The following is a 21,554-nucleotide window of genomic DNA, read 5'->3' as shown; positions in this document are numbered from 1 at the left end:
GTGGTGAATGTGCCATTAATAGCTTACAGTTTGCTGAATATTCCAGTTTATCTAGCTTTCCAGTTGTCTGTCTAGATTTACTGAATTCCTCATTGTGCATCGTTTAATTGGAATGGTTTTATTTTTGGTTCAACTGATGAGCATGATATCTCTGCTGCACATAGTTTCACATTCAGAGACATCACTTACCTTGGGACAAGGAGTACTGTTTGAACACTAACGCAATGCAAGTTTCTGTTTTCTAAATGGTATTGGAATATAATGCCCAACATGTGTACTTGTTCAGAGGCATTTGCAATATCCATAAGCGTTGACAGTGTAAACTCGAGCCTTCCAAAGCAAATGCCTAATGGCTTATTCTGATTGTTATAGCCAGCAGGAACAGTGATTGCGGGGGATCCTCCGATTCGAAGAAAAGTAACACACTTCTGTCCAGTATATATCAAAGCGTCAAGCTGGTTATCTTTCATCAACTGCTCAAACCCGTTTTCGTAAAATCTTTCCATGTTTGCCAATGCTTCTTGAGCTGCATCGTTGATTCCACTTGTGAGGTTGGCTTGAATAAACAGGTCTTATGGAAATTCATCTATCCTCTCCTGGAAAACGAGGTCCAGTAGTTGTTACCGAACATGTGAATTTGAACAAGAAGACTGTTGAGAAGGAGCTTCAATTAGTTGTTACTTTCGAGGTTTATGTGTTCTTTGTTGAATGCTTGCTTACTAGATCTGCCACGGATCCAATTGGAGAAGATTCAAGCTTCTCATTGTCAATCACCAAATCACATATCTGTTGAACCTTTCTGCCTGAAATTCCAGAGTATGCATGTCAATATTTATGTGTGTATATAAAAGTGAGTTTTTACTACCTCCAGTCTTAAATATAAGAGCTTGTTGATTAATTTGAATAAATTAAAAAAATAAGTTAAGTTATTTATTTATAATAGATAAGTGTTGTCTTTCTTAAAATATTCTTATTAATTTATTAGCTAGAACTACTATTATTAAAAAGATTATCTTGAAAAAAAATGGATAAATGTGAGAGATAAAATAGCTTGGGGTGTTATATTTAGGATCAAAATAAAAATCAAATGGGATTTTTTTATTAATGATCAGAACTTATTAGTTGGAAATTAAAAGATGCTGATATGGAGTGTTGTCCACAAAATGAGGAGGGAAGTTGGAGGAATCTGAATTTCTGCATATTGTTACTCTCTTTGGAATGTTTTGGGCTGCCTCAATGGTCCCTGATCCGTTTCAATCTCTCCATTGCTATTTTTAGGTGAATGAAATATCTAAAAAAGGAAATAATTGTTGTCAATATGATCAGGTAATCTTTTATGCCATTATTGTCATTTTCTTTATCAATGTATGAATTTATTTATATAAAAAAATTTTAATTAGTATTTAAATACTAACTAGTTGTGGACCTGTCCTTTACGCACACTTTGAATCACATATCTATTATAGATTTTATATTTTATATTGATATTATTTCTTTCTTTTTTTTTTGCCAGATATATTGATATTTTTTATTCTTTAATCACTGTAAAAATACCTAAAATTCGCGACAGAAAATTTTGAAAACTTCAAAATCTATCACAGGTTTTTTTGGGCCAAAAATTCTATCACAAGTTCATTACAAAATTTTTGTGGCATCCTTATTTGCAACTGAATAACAGATTAATTTTGGCAATTGAATTAATTTTTAAAAGGTCTAACTGCCATTCTTCCTGTATCTTATTTCATATTCTTAATAAAAAAACAGATTAATTTTGGTTATTGAATTAATTTTTTAAAGGTCTAACCGCCATTCCTTTTGTTTTCTTTTTGCCGTTGAGCCTACGGTATCTATTGCAGGTATATAGACTTCCCAAAAGGGTTTTAGTAATGGTCATGAGACTCTTTATACACATTATCAGGGATCGAACCCTTGATTAAATACTCCTCCGGTCCTTAATATAAGACCCATTTAACTAATTTGATTAAATTAAGGAAGTTAGGTAAGTTAGTTAATTATAAGAAAAGTGACACATTTTTCCTAAAATACCATAATCATCTTTTTTAATACCCCATCTCCCTCTTCTATTTGATTATGGTTGAGGGAGTATCTATAGGGGTAATTTAGAGAAAATTGATAAATATGAGAAATGGGTCTTATATTTAGGACCCAAACCAACTCAAGAATTGGGTCATATATTAAGGACCGGAGGAGTATTTAAGAAGCCCCGCTAAGTGCTGACTGTTGTAAGCCAAATGGTTGGTTTAACTGTCATTCTTACTTTATCTTATTTCATATTCTTAATTTAAAAAAAAAAAGATTAATTTTGGTTATTGTTACGTGAAAGCAAGAACTTCCCCCGTTTATGTAGAGTTTCCGATTTTTGGAAGCCATCTTTCTCCATTCATTCATTATATGAAAAGAAAAACAGGAAAATAAATTGAAGGAGGAATAATATTGAATATATAGGAATTAATATGGTCCACTGAAAGGAATAGAATTTGAAGTTGTATTCCATTTATGGAAGGTCATACCCTTTTTTGTTAACTAATAATATGGCCCCACAATAACAAGTGCCGTCACCATTTAACAGCTAATATCCCAATAACTTCAACCTTTTAGCAATCTCTTGACACTTGCCGCTACTCACGGCTGAAAACCTCACGTTTTATGAAAATTCTTTTTTTTTTTTTTGGAAAAAAATTAACTCACAATTTTTTGTTAGAATACAAGTTTATAAAATAAATCATGCACCGATGAGTGAGCTTGTTTGTAATCTTAAGCAATTAGTGTATGCCTTTCCAATTTCAAAAAAAAATTTTCGTGCAAGAAAAACAAAATTAAAACGTGTTAGAATACTATAATTACCATGTAATACAATTAAAACAACAACAAAAAAACGTCCCTTCATTTTCAACACACACATATATATTTTTGCATAAATTTGGGTGCTCATCAAGAATGCTGAGTACTAAAATTTGAATCTCCTAACATGGACGGTTCCCATGTATTTTTTTTATTTTTATTGTAAAAAAATTATTTTAATGTATACAAAATCTAAAATAAATACAATCTCTTAATTGTCAGTTTTTAAAAAATAATTTTTATTTAAAAATAATCAGTTATTTAAAATTTTAAATTTGAATTGAAACTGGCAGATCTCATCATAATAATAATAAACATTGAAACTGGTTCCATATTTACACACACACAATCATATATACCACTCCATAATACTAAGATCAAATAACAATCTTCAATTGCCATAACATTATTTGAATGATCTGTTCAAGAAGCTTGGACACGGTGCGCATCTGAATGCACAGAACTGGAGAGGAAATCATCAAGAGGAGGAGGTTTTCTTCTGTGGATGGTGAGTTCTAGGGCGTAAGCGATCTGTATGAGTTTTGGTTCTGAGTATTTGAGGCCTGCAAATGCAATACCTAAGGGCATATTCTCGTGGGCGTACCCTACAGGAACAGTGATTGAAGGGTACCCTCCAACGCCCAAAAATGGAACATATTTCTGTCCAATGTACATCAAAGCATCAAGCTTCTTCTCTTCCATCGTCTTCTCAAAACCCTTCTTGCAGAAACTTTCAAGCTTCGCTATGGCTTCTTCAACTGTCTCGTCTATACCGTTTGTTTGGTTGGCCATCATAAACATGTCCTGTGGATATTCCTCAATGCTCTCCTACACGTAAGTATACCAAATTAAAAGCAACTTTTAAAAGATCCGTCCCTTTCAAATAGTTAAAGTTGAAGCGAGTTTGTGTGCAGATACCCACCAGTTTTCTGTTATGCGTGTTGAATGATATGAGTTCTGCCATGGATTTTGAAGGTGTGAAGTGAAGCTTTGAGAGATAAGAGTTCATGTCTCGCTTGATCTCAGCTAATAAAGCGATCATTTCGTTCTCATGTATTTCATCGTTGTGCTCAATCACTACATCATCCACCACCGTTGCACCTTTCTCCCTGCAACATATTATCTATCTCATATCTTTAATATAAGAGCTAGATAACTAATTTATAAATATTAAAAAAATTAGTTAAGTTAGTTATTTGTAATACTCTCATTGTCTTTCCTGAAATACTTTTGTTGATTAATCATGTGTATTAAAATTAAATAAAAACCCTTTCACACATGCAATCATTAGGACGACTTTAAAGGAAAAAAAAAAAAAAAGATTTGGGTCTTATATGTCCATACAAGAAATTTTTATTATACATACGTATAATAATTTCCCTATAAAGTAAGACAGAGACAATGAGAGACAACAAAAGTATCAAAATGGTCCACTAATGTCCTATTTTGTGCCATGTTTGGTTTCTCTTCAACATGGTTCGTACATAGCGGGGATGACATAAAGTATAGTTGCTTATGGAGGACTGATGCTTGACAAGGATCTGTGCTACAACTATTTGTGTTTGAATAATGCTTTTTTCTTATTTAAAGGAATATATGTATTAACGGATCCAACCAGCAACCTCCCATTTAATTGAGAGTTTTTATAACATCAGGCTACAAGGTTATAGCTATGTTGAATATACTACTTCCAGTTTTTAATATAAAAATTAGTTAACTAATTTAAATAGATTAAGAAAACTAATTAAATTAGTTATTTGTAATAAATAAGTATTGTATTCTCTAAAATATTCTTACTAATCAAGTGTATTGGTTAGAACTACTATTATTATAAGGACTATCTTGAAGAAAAAAAGAAATAAATATAAAAAACAAAATAGATTAGAATCTCATATTCAGAATCAAAATAAAAGTTAAATGAGTTCTTATATTAAAATTAGGAGGTGGTATAAAACATTGTCAGTCTACGTGATATATATAAAATTTTGAGAAAATATATTATTAAAGGACGTCACCTCAAGGTTTGGAAGACTTGTTGATAAGTCGCGTTCTGAATGGAAGAATCAGGAAAGTTGAAGTAATTGGGGAATCTCAAGATTCCTAATCTCTTCCCTGAGAGTCCCTCTGGATTAAGATACTGAGCATAGCCACCTCTGGGAATGTGTCTTGAAGCTTCAATTGTGCCTTCATCGTTTTCGTCTCTTCCTGCAATTACATCAAGAACATGAACTGCGTCTGCTACTGTCCTCGCTATAGGCCTGTTCCAATAATGAAAAAAAAAGGTTTGATAATTGAGTGCTTTCAATTAATTACATGAATTCTTGTAAAATTCTTTCACTTTTCATGCGAATAATAAGAGGGAAAAAAAATGACATTTTGGAATCTTATCAGAAGACTGTAATATATTTAAGGACATATAGACTTCGGAAATGACTCAGAGTTATATGTTGAAAATAATGATGAAAGGTTCGATATAGAAATCATTTTTTTTCCCAAAAACTAGTTGCCCTGACAAATAACTAGAGACTAATCTTCTCCATGCATAGAGATCACTGAATCATAATTCTTTGGGAGAATTACAATGAGATCCTAAACAAGAAAAACAATTAAAAACAAATCCCAGAAGTTGTTATTTTCACTATAGACTTGTTACTATGGGCTGTTGAGATTATTATTGAGATTTTTTAGCAATTATTTTTCTTCTATGGGACTTAATTATAATTCTCCCTAATTCTTTTTCTTTCTCAATAAAGGTTTTTTTTTTTCATGTACACAGCCTGATTCGAATGCAACAAACATCATTTGAACTTCCTTAACCATTCTTGTCATTATTTTCCCTGCAAAATTTTCCCTAACAATACTATCTCATAATAGTTGGCCTTTTACCCTGTCTAGATTTGTCATGAAAAAATAATTTTACATCATATCAAATAAATATGTGAAAAAAATTTTATCTTATAAAGTGTAAAAACACTACTTTTAATCTGATCCAAACAAAACAAGTATTGAATTTGGATGGATCAATATAGTTAAATTGACTTAGGAAATTGGTCGACTCAAAAATAATTTAAAATATACATACACTAATAATAATTAAAATTATAAAATGATTATAAGGAAAAAAAGCAGCTTTTAATAATTTTCTTTCATATTAATCAATATGTTTTCTGTAATATTTTTTATACGTATCCATATGAAATTATTTTTGATCCAACCATAATAATATAATAATCGATTTGATTGTTAAAAATTTGAAAATATCTTAGAAGATAGTCAAAGGAAATTAAAGGAAGAAATTAATTATATTTGAGAAGTTTAAAACTTTGTGAGATCATCATGGAGAGGTACCCCACAGAGTCTTGTCTCATGGAAATGGGTACGACTCCATCTCTACTGGTAAGATTCACAGTGGGTTTGATTCCCACCACCGAGTTATACGACGACGGACAAATTATGGATCCATCTGTTTCCGTCCCGATCGCCACCGTCGCAAAATTCGCCGCCACCGATATCGCCGATCCACTGCTCGACCCACATACTTCTTTGCTAAGATTATACGGATTCTGCACGCATCTTATTCAACTTGTTAATATATCAAACATAGAATCCAAAATCAATCATTGTAAATAGATTTTTACCTTCGCTTGGCCGCTTCTGGCCGACCAGCCTCCGGGCATGGTCGACGACCGGAAGCCAGACCACTCCTTCAAGCTAGCTTTTCCGAGGATAATGGCGCCGGCTTCTCTCAACTTCTTCACCACAAAGGCGTCTCGAGCCACGACTGAACCAACTAAGGCGAAGGAACCTGCCGTCGTGTTCATGCCATCTTTGGTCGCTATGTTGTCCTTTATCAGCACCGGAACTCCGCTCAGTCTGGTCCCTCTCTTCCCGGCCAGCCGGTCCTTATCAGCTCGGCGAGCCTGAGTCTCAGCGTCGGGGTTCAACTCTGTGACACCGCGCAACGCCGGGTTATACCGTTGGATTTGGTCTCTGTAAGAGTGAACAAGCTGCGTGGAGGAGACATGGCCGCACGTTAGAGCGCGTTGTACATCGTCGACAGTGGCTTCTATGAACTGGAAAGCGTGAGACTGTATAGACGATGAGATCAGTACAGTGATGAGAACGAGTTGCAGCGAGAAGAAATGGTTTGGGGCTGATGAAGAAGAAGAAGAAGTTCTGATGTTTTTCTGTGCCATTGCTTTGGGCAAAGCGTACTGTGGTATTTGCCACTTAAAAAGCATTTAAATAGATTGATCCCAACATAAAAGAAGCATTTAGAGTAGGCCAATGAAGGACACAAATATAAATATTACTCCCTCCGTTCCTTATTATAAGAGACAAATAACCGAAGTACGTTGATCAAAAAACAGTTAAAATTAGTTAAGAACAATTAATGTGTAAAAGTATAATTTTTTTCCAAAAATACCCTCATTAATAAGGAGAGAGAGCATGAGAGAGAACAATTAAATTATTAAAAGAAAGAGAAGTGGGAGGGAGAGAGAGTGTGAGTTGAAGATAATAAATATGGATAAAATAGTAAATCAACACAAAAAAGTAGAGACAACTTGTAAGTGTCTCTTATATATAGGAACATGCCATAAGCATCAAATGTCTCTTATAATAAGGAACGGAGGGAGTACTTTTTATTTTGGGTTCTTTTGAGTTTTGATAATTGGTTTGAGCTTCTAAATCTGTGAGAAAGAAGTGATGAGAATATATAAGAGAAAATTGCGGAAAAATCTTTTATGACAAAATTTATTCTTAAATGTACCTAAGGAGTAAGGACCCATATCTTTTGATTGGGTTGAACTCATCTTCAAGTGTTTGCAATAATTTATCTTTAACTATATATAAATACTCCTGTAGTCCTATTTATAAGTAACTCTTAACAAGTTTCACAGACTAACGAAAACCTTAAATTTCATTAATTTTCATTTAAAATTTAACAACTTTTCAACTTTATCTTTATTTAATATACATTATACTTCATATATACAAATTCAACACAACAATAAATGAAGGGTGAAATTGTACATCAATACAAAAGATTTTTCTCAGTGCCCTATAAATAGAACAAAAAAATGTCTTCCCTCTTTACCCTATAAATAGAGCTAGAGGAGTATCTTTTATTTTGCATATCAATGAATATAGTTTACACACAACTGAAAAAAAAAATTGCAGTTACTAAAGATAAGTTGCGGGTCTTTAAACAAATTTCAAGCACCTTTAGGTAATAATTATTGAACAAGTCACGGAGTTACTATATTTGATCTAATTAATTTACTTGATGCAAGAAAAAATGACAAACAAATATGATTTAGTTTCTTTCAATGTAGTATACGTACACGTTCATCATTGGTGAAGAGTCTGGCGGAAACTATCAAATCTAACCTTTCTTTTTCAACTCTACTTGGTTATTTTTTGACTAGATAGGGACAAAAATAAAATAAATCTAATTTTCAGTATAAGAATGATAATTTAGATCTTAAAATTAAAAACAACTGATCATCAATATAATAATTCACCAACTTGGAATTCTGTGTGTGTATTGTAATGAGTTCGGTGATCTTGGTCGTGGGTGATATAATAATTCAACGTGTACATGAACGTAATTGACGTACCGATATTGGGAATAAAATTAAATAAACTAGATAACGTGGCATAGATTCATAGGATGTTGAAATATTTAAAATATGAATATTAAGAAAATTGATATACAAAGAAAGCATTGCACAAAAACGTTTGGTGAAAGAAGGAGAAATTATCTTCTGTTCTTGGGCCAACCAAGATAGAGAAGATTCATGCATTATTTTGGAATCTTGAAAGGAATCAAGATGTTGGGTGGAGCCCGGTGGAATCGGATGTCCAATGTGGGGGCAAGATTCTTACGTGGGAATAGAAAATTCTGAAAGATTCCGGGTCATGAAAGCACGCGAAAGCTATAAAACAGTGACGTGAGGGAATTATGGGACCCAAATAATTTATAATTAATTAATTACTTAATAATTTAATACTAATAACTTTTTTGGTTACAACAGAAAACAGTAACGTCCCATTAATTGGGAGGAGCCCACTTCACGGGCCACTTCCTTCACGCGGGAGTTTGGCAAACCACTAAAAACACTTAAATTTATGTATACAAAATTTTTTTTTCCACATACTTATTTTTTGTGCTGTAATATAATTTTTTTTAAAATAATTTAAGTATTCCTTAAGTTCTTAACAAGTTAGATACTTTTCATGTCATCATGGCCCTCCTCTCTCTCTCTGGTGAGTTTTCACTTGCCTCAATTTGTTTTATAAAATAACAATAATACTACCTCCGGTCTTAATTATAAGACTCAGTTGACTTATTTGAGGAGATTAAAAAAGTAAGTTAAGTTAGTTATTTGTAATAAATAAGTGTTATCATTCCTAAAATATCCTTGCTAATTAAGTATATTGGCTAGAACTATCATTATTAGAAGGATTATCTTGGAAAAAATGCATAAATATGGGAGAAAAAATGGATTGGGGTCTTATAATTAGGACCAAACAAAAAGTCAAATAGGGTCTTATAATAAGGACCGGAGGTAGTACATTAATTTTTTTTAGAGGAAGTTTTCCCAATAACAATACTACCCTTCAACCTTAAATAAGATTCCAGACTTGAGTTTAACATTAACATGCTTGCGTGCATATATATTTAAACTGTATTAAAAAAAAAAAAGTGAATCATGTGCATTGTAATGCTTGCTTACCAACTTCAGACTTTCTTTCTAGTTTCTGCTTCATTTTTTAAAAAAATTTTTTTAGCATATTAACAAAGATTAGCAATTTGTAAATTGTAATGATGTTTACAATAAATGGCCTATTGGCCCTCCTCTTCTCTATTCTTCTTTCTTCTCTTTCACTTCATTCATGGCTCCCTCCTGAAGCTTCGTCTCTGTTCTCTTCTTCAAAACTCTTTTCTTCCTCTCTCCGCAGATCAATGCTGGAGGGATGGGTACTTCTTCAGCAAATTCCCACATGCCACATCAATAAAAAGCAAACTCAAACTTGTCAACACGTAACTGGTGAACAAGCCAGAGCAAGAGAGCTTGTTTTCTTTGAGATGATTTACAGCCGCAGCTGCCACGAGTCCAGCTACCCCCATCCTTTCTTCCTCTCTCTCTTCCCCCCTCTCTCTATACGTCTTTTCCACCATCTCTCAATAAACAAAGTTCTCCACCTACCCCACCCCTTTCATCCTCTCTCTTCAACATCTTCTCGACATTTCCGTTTTTCTCACTCTCTTCTGCGTCTCAGAATACCTTGCACTCATAAAAACACATCAACCATCCCGGGGAAACAAATGCAATAACAGGCTACAGAAGCTAATGCAGAAACTAATGAATTCATTTTAATGTTATGGATGGCTTGTAGTAAGGAAACTATCCATTAGTACATAATAGCTTAATTATCCTATTTCTATACTAGCTAAAGATGTGCTCATGCTTAAGAAGGAATTGGCAAATTGTGCGTTATATCTTTTATCCTCGCAGATGAAAACGTCAATTACAACATCATAACCTATAGGACAAGTTTACCAGCCATTGTAATATTAGAGAACACTCCAGTGAAGAAAACAGGATTAATGAACAAAAAATACACAGGAGAGCATAGTGAAATTCCGAATTGCTACTTCAGATTATTTGAGGTTGATTACATCATTGGGACCACTCCCAGAATCAGACATCATGAAGTGTCAAAAGAAGTGCTCCAAGTTAAGCTGTCTTCAAGAAGGGCACTTTATCTTTCTGGTATTTTTTTATGGCTTCTATAACTTCTACTGAAAATGTCTCGTCCTCTGGGTAATAAGCAACAGGATCTTGTAGCAGGGGCGATGGTAGATTAAGAACACCCTCAAGTGTTGCATGGAGACAATATGCTGAATATGTGACATGATATCCACCCTCCTGGACGATTAGAAGCCGTCCATCACAGTGCTCCGTTGCAAGAGCCTGTACTATCTGTCCAAGTTCCCTATAGCCCTCCGTTGTTAAGCATTGCCTTCCATTTGGATCAAACTGAAGCACATGCAAACCAAAATCTGACAACGTAAGTAAATCAGGTTTTCATTGACAATAGCAGCAAGGCAAATACATGGATGATCATTTACTTTGACACTTGTACAGATTTATAACAGCACTAGGATTCATGCTTATTTGTGCTGCAAGAAATGCAGACAAAAAGGTAAGAGAGGTCTATAAGGTTTCAAATTCTAAGAGATCATGAACTCAACTTCACACAAACTTGGCAGAGAATTGTTAGTTACAATCAAAATATAATTTAGGAACGCCATTGACCATTTGTCATGATGGCACAAAATCCACTCTCATATCAACCCTCAGGGTGTGTGAATTGTTAAAATTGTCACACAGAAAAATTAGGAACTACAAAGATGAAATGGATCAACTTACAGCACTCGAGTCTTGCCCAATAACCAAGACTATAATATCAGGGTCGAACTTTTGGACTGATGGAACCACCAACTGATTAAAAGCATATACATATCCCTTGTCTCCAGTTCCATTTGGAAGAGGAATGTTTAGGTTATAGCCACAACCTTCTCCTTCACCAATTTCATCGACAGATCCATTCTGAGGATGTGAAGGACCCCATGATCCATGGTTCATATGGAGAGATATGGTAAGAACTTTATTAGACTGATAAAATCCCTCTGCTGTACCATTTCCATAATGAACATCTATGTCTATAACCGCAACTTTTCTACACCCAGAATCTAAAGCTAACTGTATGGCAAGACCAGCATTGTTAAGGAAGCAGTAACCATCAGCTTGAGTAGGCTGAGCATGATGACCTGGGGGCCTAACCAATGCATAAGCTATTTTTCCATGGCCATCAAGTATATGCTTCATTGCAGACATTGTGGTACCGGCAGCAAGAAGTGCAGCATCCCATGATCCAGGGTTTAAGAATGTTCCAGAACATAGTATCTTTCCACCATCTTTGTCTGCTTGTACCAATTCATTTATGTATTCTAGCAGAAGAACACATTTGATATTTAAATCAGACAGACTAACACCAATCTCATTCACATTATTTCTAACAAAGTAACACACACAGATTGAGAGAGAGAATATACACCATTTGCTGTTTCTCCAAAGCCCAAGGTCCCGTTTGCTTTAACTCCTTTCCTTGTGACTCCCGGGAATATCATTCCTCATAATAATCATCATATATTCCAATATAAACATATTTTTTACGATTATATTCCAATATATTGTTTGGTTGACCATAACCATGAGAATAGTCTCTCCCATGGTAATTATCACTCCTTAAAAATTGGGAATCTAAATTCATGACCTTATACATGTCAATCCTTATTCCCACCCCTCTATTACTGCATTGCCCTCCTCTTACAAAATTCCATCGATAGCCACTGTCATTTTAGTTTATTTATTCCCTATCACCCTATTCCATTCTATTCTTTTCCTTTCCAATTCAGTTATAAGATTAACAGTTTAAGTACCATTTTCAAGATTGTGTCCGTCAACTTGGCTACATAGCTGCTATTATCAAACCTTCAATTCCCATGTTGCTTGGATTTGATGATATTGATTACTTCCATGACAAAAGAGGAATGTGATAAGTGGATGATGGAATACAAAAACTATAGCATCCCACTAGAATGCTAATCTGTAACAAAGCACAAAACACACAAAAATAAAGGGGGTTAAACTCACATGACATTTCCCTGATGCTAAATTTGACTTCACTTGACTAAAATAGAGTCTAATTCATGTTGTTATAAACTATTAGGTAAATTTAGATTCTCTCCCCACAGTGAATACTAGTGTCGTCAAAGTTACGTCACGAAATAATGTAGGAATTGAACTAGGAACAGGTGGATGGAAGAAAGAAACGACGGTTATTACGGAGAAAGAAATAGGAAAAGTACCAGGAGTGTGAAAGGAAAGAAGTTGAGGGAGACGAGCGGGAGAGCCAAGGTGCCAAGAAATGAAAGGAGAGATAGGGCCCCTCTTGAGGATGGAAACCATATTTCGGATCCTGTCGGAGTTTTCTGGATGCTTCTCCAACACCTCCAAGAAGCCAGGATCCATTCCACTGTCAAATACGCCATTCCCGGTGTCATGCTTCAGCATTCCCTCGTGCCAGAACACATCAATTCGATTCCTTGATTCAGCCATAGAACGCACAAACAGCAATTTTTCTTTTTTGCCCCCTAGTGTCGAGACACGAGAGTAATGAAATGGAGAGTAGTAGCCTAGGAGTAGATCACGAAAGCAATGAAATGGGTTTTTTTTTTTTTGGAAATTTACAATAAGATCCCAGAGAGTTAAATAAATTTTTTTTTTAAATTATCAAATTATTTTAAAGTTCTAAAAAATCTTGTTATAATAAATTTTATTTGTTTAATTCTCAAGTTTTTTTTTTTATAGTTTACATTGAGAACTGAAAAAGCAAACAACTTAAAGTGTAAGGATTGACATCTATTATAACAAGTATTAGCAACATATTTTCTCAATATATTAGAAAATGTATTGTATAAGTTGTCAATACCTACCGCGATAGTTGTCAATTCTTACATTTTAAGTTGTCTATGACTGCTCTTGCAGTTGTCAATACAAACTTTTAAAAAAAAAATAATTTGGTAACTAAACAAATAAAATTTATTGCAATGAGGTCTTTTAGGACTTTAAAAAAATTTGATGATTTTAAGAGACCTTCTTATATTTAATTTTCTTGAATGGGATCTCATTGTAATTTTTTTCCCCTTTTTGGTACAACGGTGAAATGGATTTTTTTCCTCCTAAAAACATAAGTATCCTCCTTGAAAGTAATCATATTTGAGATATTACCAAACACTAAATATAAACAACTCTTCTAATAAGGATTCAAAACTCGGTTCTCCATTCTCCCAGACCCAACCCATGAAATGTATTTGAGTATTTGTAAAATTTTGATTTTTCATGTTATGGGAAATTAGCCTTTTCCGTCAAATCCAACCTTTCTAACATTTGCAATTTTACCTTTGAAATCCGGACCAAAAGTACACGGAGAAACCCGACGCTTTTGATTATTTTATCGGGCTTCTTACCCCCATTTGTACAAAAGAACGGAGAACTTTATCAGGGTCCAACATATTATCAAAAAGGGCCCAAAATTTGTTTAAAATGCAGGCTCAAAGCTTTTATGTACGAAAGGCATTTTTTGGGCAGTGAGCTCCATGAAGACAGAAAAACAGAGCAAAGTGGGCAACAAAAATTGCTTTGGTTGCTAAAAAGAAATAACTCATAAACTATAAGTTTGTGAGTTTAAATGCGGCCGTTGATATGAGAGCTTGATTAGTAAACAATTTGTAAATACTTTTATAAATAATCTTTGAGCTTGAAGACATGTCAAATCTTGATTTCTTTTTCCAGTTTCAATGAAACAAAATTGTCACATTGAAAAAAAAAAGAAGCCACCATCAAAGAGATCAACATCCAACACGGCAAAAAAAGGAAGATGGAATGCTCTCTCTCTCTCTCGACCAAACTCCAGGAAAAAGAGACGAACCCCCACCACACCCGGATGATAATCGAAACACCAAGAAGGTCAAAATACGGGATCTTCGTGCCGGTGATGATGCCGACATGCTCTCTTATGACCCCATCTCCTCCTCAGAGGATGAAATGTCCGCTAATGAAGAGAACACCAAAGAACCCAAAGAGGATGCGGAAATGACTGGGAGCCCGCCATCCTTCAGAGATATGTTAATGAACCACACTGCAAAGAGACAGGAGGAAGACGAAGAATTCACCTTTGAAGATGGTGATATCATGATCAGACGCCATGATCCTATATCGTCCATCGTCTTCTCTAAAAGGATTCACCGCATACTCAACGAAAGTATGAGATTTGTGATGGTTGTCAAAATGCCGGGTAGAAACATAAGATACAGAGATCTACGAGACAAGGTCGTGAGCATGTGGAAACTTTCAGGCTCAGCACAACTTTCGGACCTTGAGGGCAACTGTTTCATCACCAAGCTCAGCAATGAAAGGGATTATAACGAGGTTCTCCTGGGCGGGCCCTGGATGATCCTTGGGCACTATCTCACAGTGTAACCATGGACACCTGGCTTCTCTCCACTGACGCATACAGCTTCACAGGTCATAGGATGGATTAGAATCCCGGGTCTCCCTACAAAGTACTATAAGAAGGGTGTAATCCGAGCCATTGGAGAGGTCCTTGGCAGCGTGATTCGCATTGACTACAATACAGCATCTGGGGAACGAGACAAGTTCGCTAGGATAGCGATTCTCATCGATCTCTCCTAGCCACTCGTCTCCAAGATTGAGGTAGATAATCAAACCCTCCATGTGGAATATGAAGGCTTACCTACAATATGCTTCTGCTGCGGACATTATGGCCACCTCGAAGCCACTTGCCCTCAAAAACATGACCCTAACGAGATGGCTGCAACCCATGCTCCGGCAACCCTGCCTGAGCAACCCTCGGCGACACAAGCTAGCACACATCCTTAGAGGAAAACTGAACTGTACGGTTCCTAGATGCAGGTACCAGCGAGTGGGCGTAGGCGTGAAAAAGGTGACTGAAAACTGTCAGAGAGTAGCCTCCCTAAAGGTAATAGCTACGGTAGCAGGTTTGACATCCTTGCCACTGAAGATATCCCCTCCACATCAACTGCAGCAACTGACCATTCCCATACAGTGCAAGTCATTTCCTCTGAACAGACCCAAAAGGCAAAAGCAAGTGCACAAGTTTCCACTTTGATGAAACCTTGTAACAGTAAAAGCAAACCAAACTCCTAATGTAATGAGCATTTCAAGAACCCCCAGCTTCAAACTACCAAACCAGTGACTAACCTAGACTCCCTCTTTGAAAGCCATGCCTTTAAAGCCGAGTCACGCATTCTGGACCCTACCCTTCACACTGCCGTTTCAATCTCCTCCCCTGGCCAACCCCGCATAGCTCTCCAACCACTTTACAACTCTCGGCCCGCCCCTAACCAAGCCCAACCCTATGACACAGGAAAAGAAAATAATATACCCAAGCCACCAGACCCAAACACTAGGCCAAATCACCAAAAAGGCATCACCCTTAGAAAACCCAAAGCTAGACCCAAAGAACCAAGCCCTTCCCTATCTGAGGAAACCTTAAAGGCCATCGCTGAATCTCTGAATCTCCCTGCTTTGCCTAACATTGATGAAGCAGAAGAGAACATTGTTGACGATGAAGAAGGGGATGGACAACCGGATATGGAGGGCTAAGACTCCGTCAACCCTCTTGTTTATTCTATTTATGTCAGCTTTTGTTTGGAACTACCAGGGCGCTGCAGCCAACAAATTCCACGCAGTGCTCAAATCTTTTCTGATGGATTACAAACCTGATCTAGTAGTCCTAGTGGAACCCAGAATCTCTAGTCTCAAGGCAGATAGAGTAATAAAGAAAATTGGCATGTATCACTCTCACAGAGTGGAAGCAAATGGATTTTTAGGAGGCATTTGGGTTCTTTGGTCTAGTTTGACAGAGATCGAAGTACTCAAAAACCATCAACAATTCATCCACTACCGTGTCAATTTGATTAACCAGAGAAAAAACTTTCTCTTTACAGCAATTTATGCTAGCCCAAACCCCTAATGGAGAGTTAATCTATGGAGTGACCTCTCCAATATTGCATCCGACTCCAATGAACCTTGGTTACTTGCTGGCGATTTCAACGCCACTTTAAGCTTAGATGAACGAAAAGGAGGCGCCAGTGAACGAAGTTGAGGATGCTGCCTCTTCCATTCCTTCATTCAGTCTAATGAGCTCATTGACTTGGGCTATGCAGGCCCATTCTACACTTGGAGACGTGGGCTCACTTTAGCTCGATTGGATAGAGCACTCTCCAACACCCACTGGATACACCATTTTTCCAACTCCACAGTTCAACACCTACCGCAAATCAATTCAGATCACAGGCCCCTCTAGATTAATTTTGGTTCCCCCATATCTGCAAACAAAAAGCCTAAAGATTTCAAATTCCTCATTGCTTGGGAAACCCACCATACCTTCCCCAAATTAGTTCAGGATAACTGGGACTCTAGGCTTACCCTCTCGGAGAATATCTCCAACTTCTCCTTAGCTGCATCCCACTGGAACCAAGAAGTCTTCGGTCAGATTGGAAGGAAGAAGAGATGACTCAGAGCCCGTATCTCTGGGGTTCAAAAGGGCTTGGCAAACCAAACTTCATCCTCCTGCCTCCTAGAGCTAGATCATTCCCTACGCATAGACTATGAGTATGTGTGCCTACAAGAGGAGCTCCTTTGGCTCCAAAAATCCAGAAGTGAATGGATAACTCTGGGGGACCGTAACACCGCCTTCTACCACACTAAGGCGCGTATTCGAAATCGCAAAAATAGAATCACCTGCCTCCAAAAGGATGATGGAACATGGGAATCAAATGAACAAAATCTGCTCCTTATGGCAAAGCAGTTTTTCCATTCCTTATACTCAACCAATGCGGAGTCGCATAGGGCCTACCACCAAGGTATGTTTCCCGTCCTCCCTGACTCTTCTTGGTTGACCTTATCTGACTCTATGACAACAGAGGAAATAAATAGAGCCCTTTTCGATATGAAACCTCTAAAGGCACCGGGAGTAGATGGTATTCATGCTCTTTTCTATCAGCTTCACTGGGATGTGGTAGGCGCTTCCTTATGCAGAATGGTTAAACAAGTCTTTGAGGGTGGAACCATAGACCCTGTGCATAACAGAACTCTCATCACTCTGATCCCCAAGGCTGATAGACCATGCAAACTCAAGGATTTCAAACCCATTAGTCTCTGCACAGTTGTCTACAAGATAATCACAAAAATCGTAGCAAACCATCTCAAGCCCCTCATGCCAGAACTTATTCTTCCCTACCAGTCTAGCTTTATTCAAGGAAGAAACATTACTGACAACATTATTATTGCACAAGAAGTCATACATTCCATGAGACGCAAAATTAGAAAAAAAGGATGGATGGCCATCAAGGTAGATCTAGAAAAAGCCTTTGACAAGATTAAATGGGAATTCATTGAAGAAACACTTAGAGACGCAAGAATTCCAGCAAATATAACTAGGATCATTATGCATTGCATCTCATCTCCCACAATGCAAATCCTCTGGAATGGCTCCCCATCATAATCATTCCACCCCTCTCGAGGAATCCGTCAAGGGGACCCTTTGTCCCCCTACATCTTTGTGCTTTGCATGGAACGGTTGTCTCAGCTAATCAGAACAAAGGTTACCACCGATAAATGGGAGACCATTAAGATGGGAAAAGAGGGGCCTCCTCTTTCCCATCTATTCTTTGCAGACGACCTCATTCTTTTTAGTTCCACATCTCCTAGCCAAGTTGATCTAATAAAAAAGGTGCTAAATGATTTCTGTGTTGCATCAGGTCACTCCATTAGTCAAGCTAAAACCCGCATTTTCTTCTCCAAGAACGTGCAAAAGAGAGACTCTGACCGTATTTGTGCTCACTTGGGTTATAACAAAACAGATGAACTTGGCAGATACCTGGGCGTCCCGCTTCTCCACTCAAGAGTTACTAAAGACACCTATGCATGTATCATTGAGAAAACTCAACAAAAGCTCTCTGCTTGGAAAGGTTATACACTCTCCCTTGCAGGAAGGATTACACTTGCCAAGTCAATTCTCTCAGCCATACCTTATTATGCCATGCAAACCTCGTCGCTTCTAGCTTCCTGCTGCAATCAAATTGAGAAAATAATTAGAGACTTCATTTGGGGATCGGACACCACACGTAGAAGCACCCACTTAGTGTGTTGGGATGATTTATGCCAGCCTACACAGAACGGAGGATGTGGTTTGAAAAAATTGCAAAGCCAGAGCAGTGCCTTTCTTGCCAAACTCGGTTTTTACCTAGCCAGCAAGCCAAACTCCTATGGGTACAGATTCTTAGAGCGAAATATAACAGGTCACCGGTAAGGAGCTCTGTTTTCAAAACGCAGGATTGCTCGCATACCTGGAGAAGCATTTCAAAGGCTTGGCCTACCACCTCTTTGGGGATCAAATGGCAAGTCAGGAATGGTGAAAATGTGAGATTCTGGTCTGACAATTGGATAGGAGAACTGGGGCCGCTAAAGCATCTAGCTTTTTGCGAGACAAGTCATCAAGCTTTAGCACAACCCATTCGAGATTTTATTGATCAGGACGAGAATTGGAAATGGGACATGTTCTAAGACCAATTGCCTATGTCCATCAATCTCCAAATAGCTGCTATGTTGCCACCCTCCCCCATGGGGGGGACCGACACCTGCGCTTGGAACCTGACAGCAAATGGAGCCTTTTCAGTCTCCTCGGCCTACAAGATAAGTAAAGAAGACTCCTGGGCAGATAAAGCATATTGTTGGAAGCTTATCTGGCAATGGCAAGGTGCACAACGAGTTCGATCCTTCCTCTGGCTAGCCTTCAAGGATAGGCTTCTCACCAATGTTGAACGTTTGCACAGACATATGACTGTTGAGGCAACGTGCGAACTCTGCAATAGAGCGGATGAAACTACTGACCATATATTCTGCCAATGCCCTCTAGCTATAGCTTGCTAGAAATTAATCCTGCCTCAACACAAGCTCTCGAGCTTCATTAACACACCGCTAAAGGATTGGTGGCTGAAGAACTTGGACCCAAAGCATACTAGCTCAAGGTGGTCCCTCCTCTTCGGCATAATCACTTGGAAAATTTGGGACGCTCGAAACCGAAGACTCTTTGCAGGGGACTCATTCACAGCTCAATCAATTATCATAGGCGCCGCTGCCATAGCTGATCAGACTTCTAAGACCCGACGACTACTTGGACCGATTCAACACCTTTCCTTAGGATGTTGAAGTTGTTATTTTTTTGTCATTCCCTGTTTTACTTGCTGCTTTCTTGTGTAATCTTCGGTTTGATGTACTGTTCTTTTTCTAGTTAATAAAATTTCCCTTTCACCCAAAAAAATTGTCACATTGACAGCAAGATTTGGACTTACAATCTCATAGATTTTGAGTTGACTCCTTACTAATTGAACAAACTCCTATTGGTTGCATTACTTATTAATCATACTACAAAAAGATGTGCCATAATATGTGTCCAAAAGGTGATCAAACTTAATGCCCAACTAGATATCCTTCAATATAACAAGACGGAACACCACAACAAAAGTTAATCATTTGATTTATAAAAAGTTAAATTAATTATTTATTATATAAAAAAAAATGCGTCCATTTCCTAACATACCCTTTTTTTGCCATCTATTTCCTAATATGCCCGCGATGCAAACTAGCCTATATGTAAATTCCTGTATCATACATATAATCAATTAGAATATTCTTGAGAAAATTACACATTTAGAAGAAAAAATTAATTAAGATCTTATATTTAAGATAAAAAAATTCCTCAATTACTTGATCCATTAAATTCCTCAATTACTTGATCCATTTAGGATTGTAGCAAAGTAATTTTATTACCGTTATATATATTAGTTTTATCCATATATATTCAGATCTTTGAAATAAACCAAAAAAAAAAAAAGAGAGAGAGAGGGAGTATACTAAAAAAGAGAAAAAGAAAAGAAAGGAAGTGAAGAGGGTATCAAAAGAAATAAACTAGGAGATAAATCTTGTCTAAACATGACATGATTCTGACGATGAATGCAATGAAAGAAATATTCCAAAATGGAATTAATATTAAATTTTCTTGGGCGTTTCCCTTTCATTTTCTGGGTAGAAATTTTAGAGACGGAATGATGAGTAGGCCACTTCTGTTGGTGCCTTTCCTTTTCAATCTTATCTCTTCTTTTTTAATATCTGAAAAACGTATCAAACCGGAACCCAAAACTTTAGAGGCTGTTTGTTTTTGTTGTTTTGTTTTCTTATTCTCAAAATAATTTTATAAAATTTTTTTAAGAACAATTTTTGGAAACAAAAAACAGAAAACTTTGTTTAGAAAATAATTTTTAAAAAAATCACATTTGAAAAAAAATATAAAAAAAATTACATTTTGACAAGTGGTAGTTATCACTTGTAATGATAAGTAGTAGATAGTAGAGAAGAAGAGAAGAAAATTTCTCTAATTTTTCAAAACAAAAAAATAAAAAACACAAACAAAATAAGAAAACATGTAAAAGTTGTTTTGGTTTTTCAGTTTTTAAAAACATTTTTTTTTGTTTTTTAAGACAATCAACAAGAAACAAATTGTCAAACAAGTCTTTTTGTTTTTCTGTTTTTAAAAACAAAAAATTGTTTTCAAAACAAGAAACCAAACAAGTTTTTAGTTTTTTAAAATTAAACGCAACCACTTTCAGAGTGGAAGCAATCCGTCTTTTTCTTTTTTCTTTTTTAATTTTAAATTTCAAACAAATAACTGTTTTGAAAAGTGATGTGAATATTCTGTCTCACCAGCTTTTTCGGTAATACTATTATTCTAAGTGAACATCCTCCACTTCATAATAAATCGTTTGGTTAAAATGCAAATTTACTCTCAAAATTTAAAAATATTGAGTTAATATTTCTACAATTTACATTATAAACTAACTCCTATATTTAAAACCAGAACTAATAATACTATTATTATTACTTAACACCGCCATATCATTTTTCATTATTTTTTGAAAAAATTATATACGAAATACTATTATTTTGCATATC

At 36.2% G+C, this 21,554-nt stretch overlaps 2 protein-coding genes across 2 annotated transcripts; both read right to left on the bottom strand.

Annotated features, from left to right (window-relative positions):
- Positions 1-3,234: 3,234 nt before the first annotated feature.
- LOC114733056 (probable amidase At4g34880) lies at positions 3,235-7,140 on the bottom strand. Its single transcript, XM_028920465.1, has 5 exons — positions 6,501-7,140; positions 6,211-6,425; positions 4,878-5,120; positions 3,785-3,971; positions 3,235-3,690 (listed from the first exon to the last, which is right to left on the bottom strand). The coding sequence occupies exons 1-5, from the start codon at positions 7,101-7,103 to the stop codon at positions 3,286-3,288; spliced, it is 1,653 nt and encodes a 550-aa protein (XP_028776298.1). The 5' UTR covers positions 7,104-7,140; the 3' UTR covers positions 3,235-3,285.
- A 3,198-nt stretch (positions 7,141-10,338) lies between these two features.
- Positions 10,339-13,121, bottom strand: LOC114733064 (histone deacetylase 8-like). The gene is made up of 3 exons (XM_028920474.1): positions 12,806-13,121; positions 11,304-11,884; positions 10,339-10,910 (listed from the first exon to the last, which is right to left on the bottom strand). The coding sequence occupies exons 1-3, from the start codon at positions 13,053-13,055 to the stop codon at positions 10,608-10,610; spliced, it is 1,134 nt and encodes a 377-aa protein (XP_028776307.1). The 5' UTR covers positions 13,056-13,121; the 3' UTR covers positions 10,339-10,607.
- Positions 13,122-21,554: the final 8,433 nt, after the last annotated feature.

This window comes from Neltuma alba, unplaced genomic scaffold (genome assembly GCF_004799145.2).
Source record: "Neltuma alba isolate B1F8T4 unplaced genomic scaffold, ASM479914v2 tig00012964_pilon, whole genome shotgun sequence".
NCBI lineage: Eukaryota > Viridiplantae > Streptophyta > Magnoliopsida > Fabales > Fabaceae > Neltuma > Neltuma alba.
Note: the sequence above shows the minus strand (reverse complement) of the source record. Positions and strands in the feature narration are given on the sequence as shown.

Bases quoted from the DNA above. Each gene is read 5' to 3' on its own strand.
- LOC114733056 (XM_028920465.1), bottom strand. From the start codon at position 7,103: ATGCTTTTTAAGTGGCAAATACCACAGTACGCTTTGCCCAAAGCAATG. The intron at 6,426-6,500 runs GTAAAAATCTAT...AGATGCGTGCAG, and splicing joins CCAGAAGCGGCCAAGCGAAG to AATCCGTATAATCTTAGCAA. The intron at 3,972-4,877 runs GTGACGTCCTTT...AATATGTTGCAG, and splicing joins CAAGTCTTCCAAACCTTGAG to GGAGAAAGGTGCAACGGTGG.
- LOC114733064 (XM_028920474.1), bottom strand. From the start codon at position 13,055: ATGGCTGAATCAAGGAATCGAATTGATGTGTTCTGGCACGAGGGAATG. The intron at 11,885-12,805 runs GTACTTTTCCTA...TTCTTCTGCTAG, and splicing joins TCTTTCCTTTCACACTCCTG to AATACATAAATGAATTGGTA. The intron at 10,911-11,303 runs GTAAGTTGATCC...CATGTGCTTCAG, and splicing joins TTGGGCAAGACTCGAGTGCT to TTTGATCCAAATGGAAGGCA.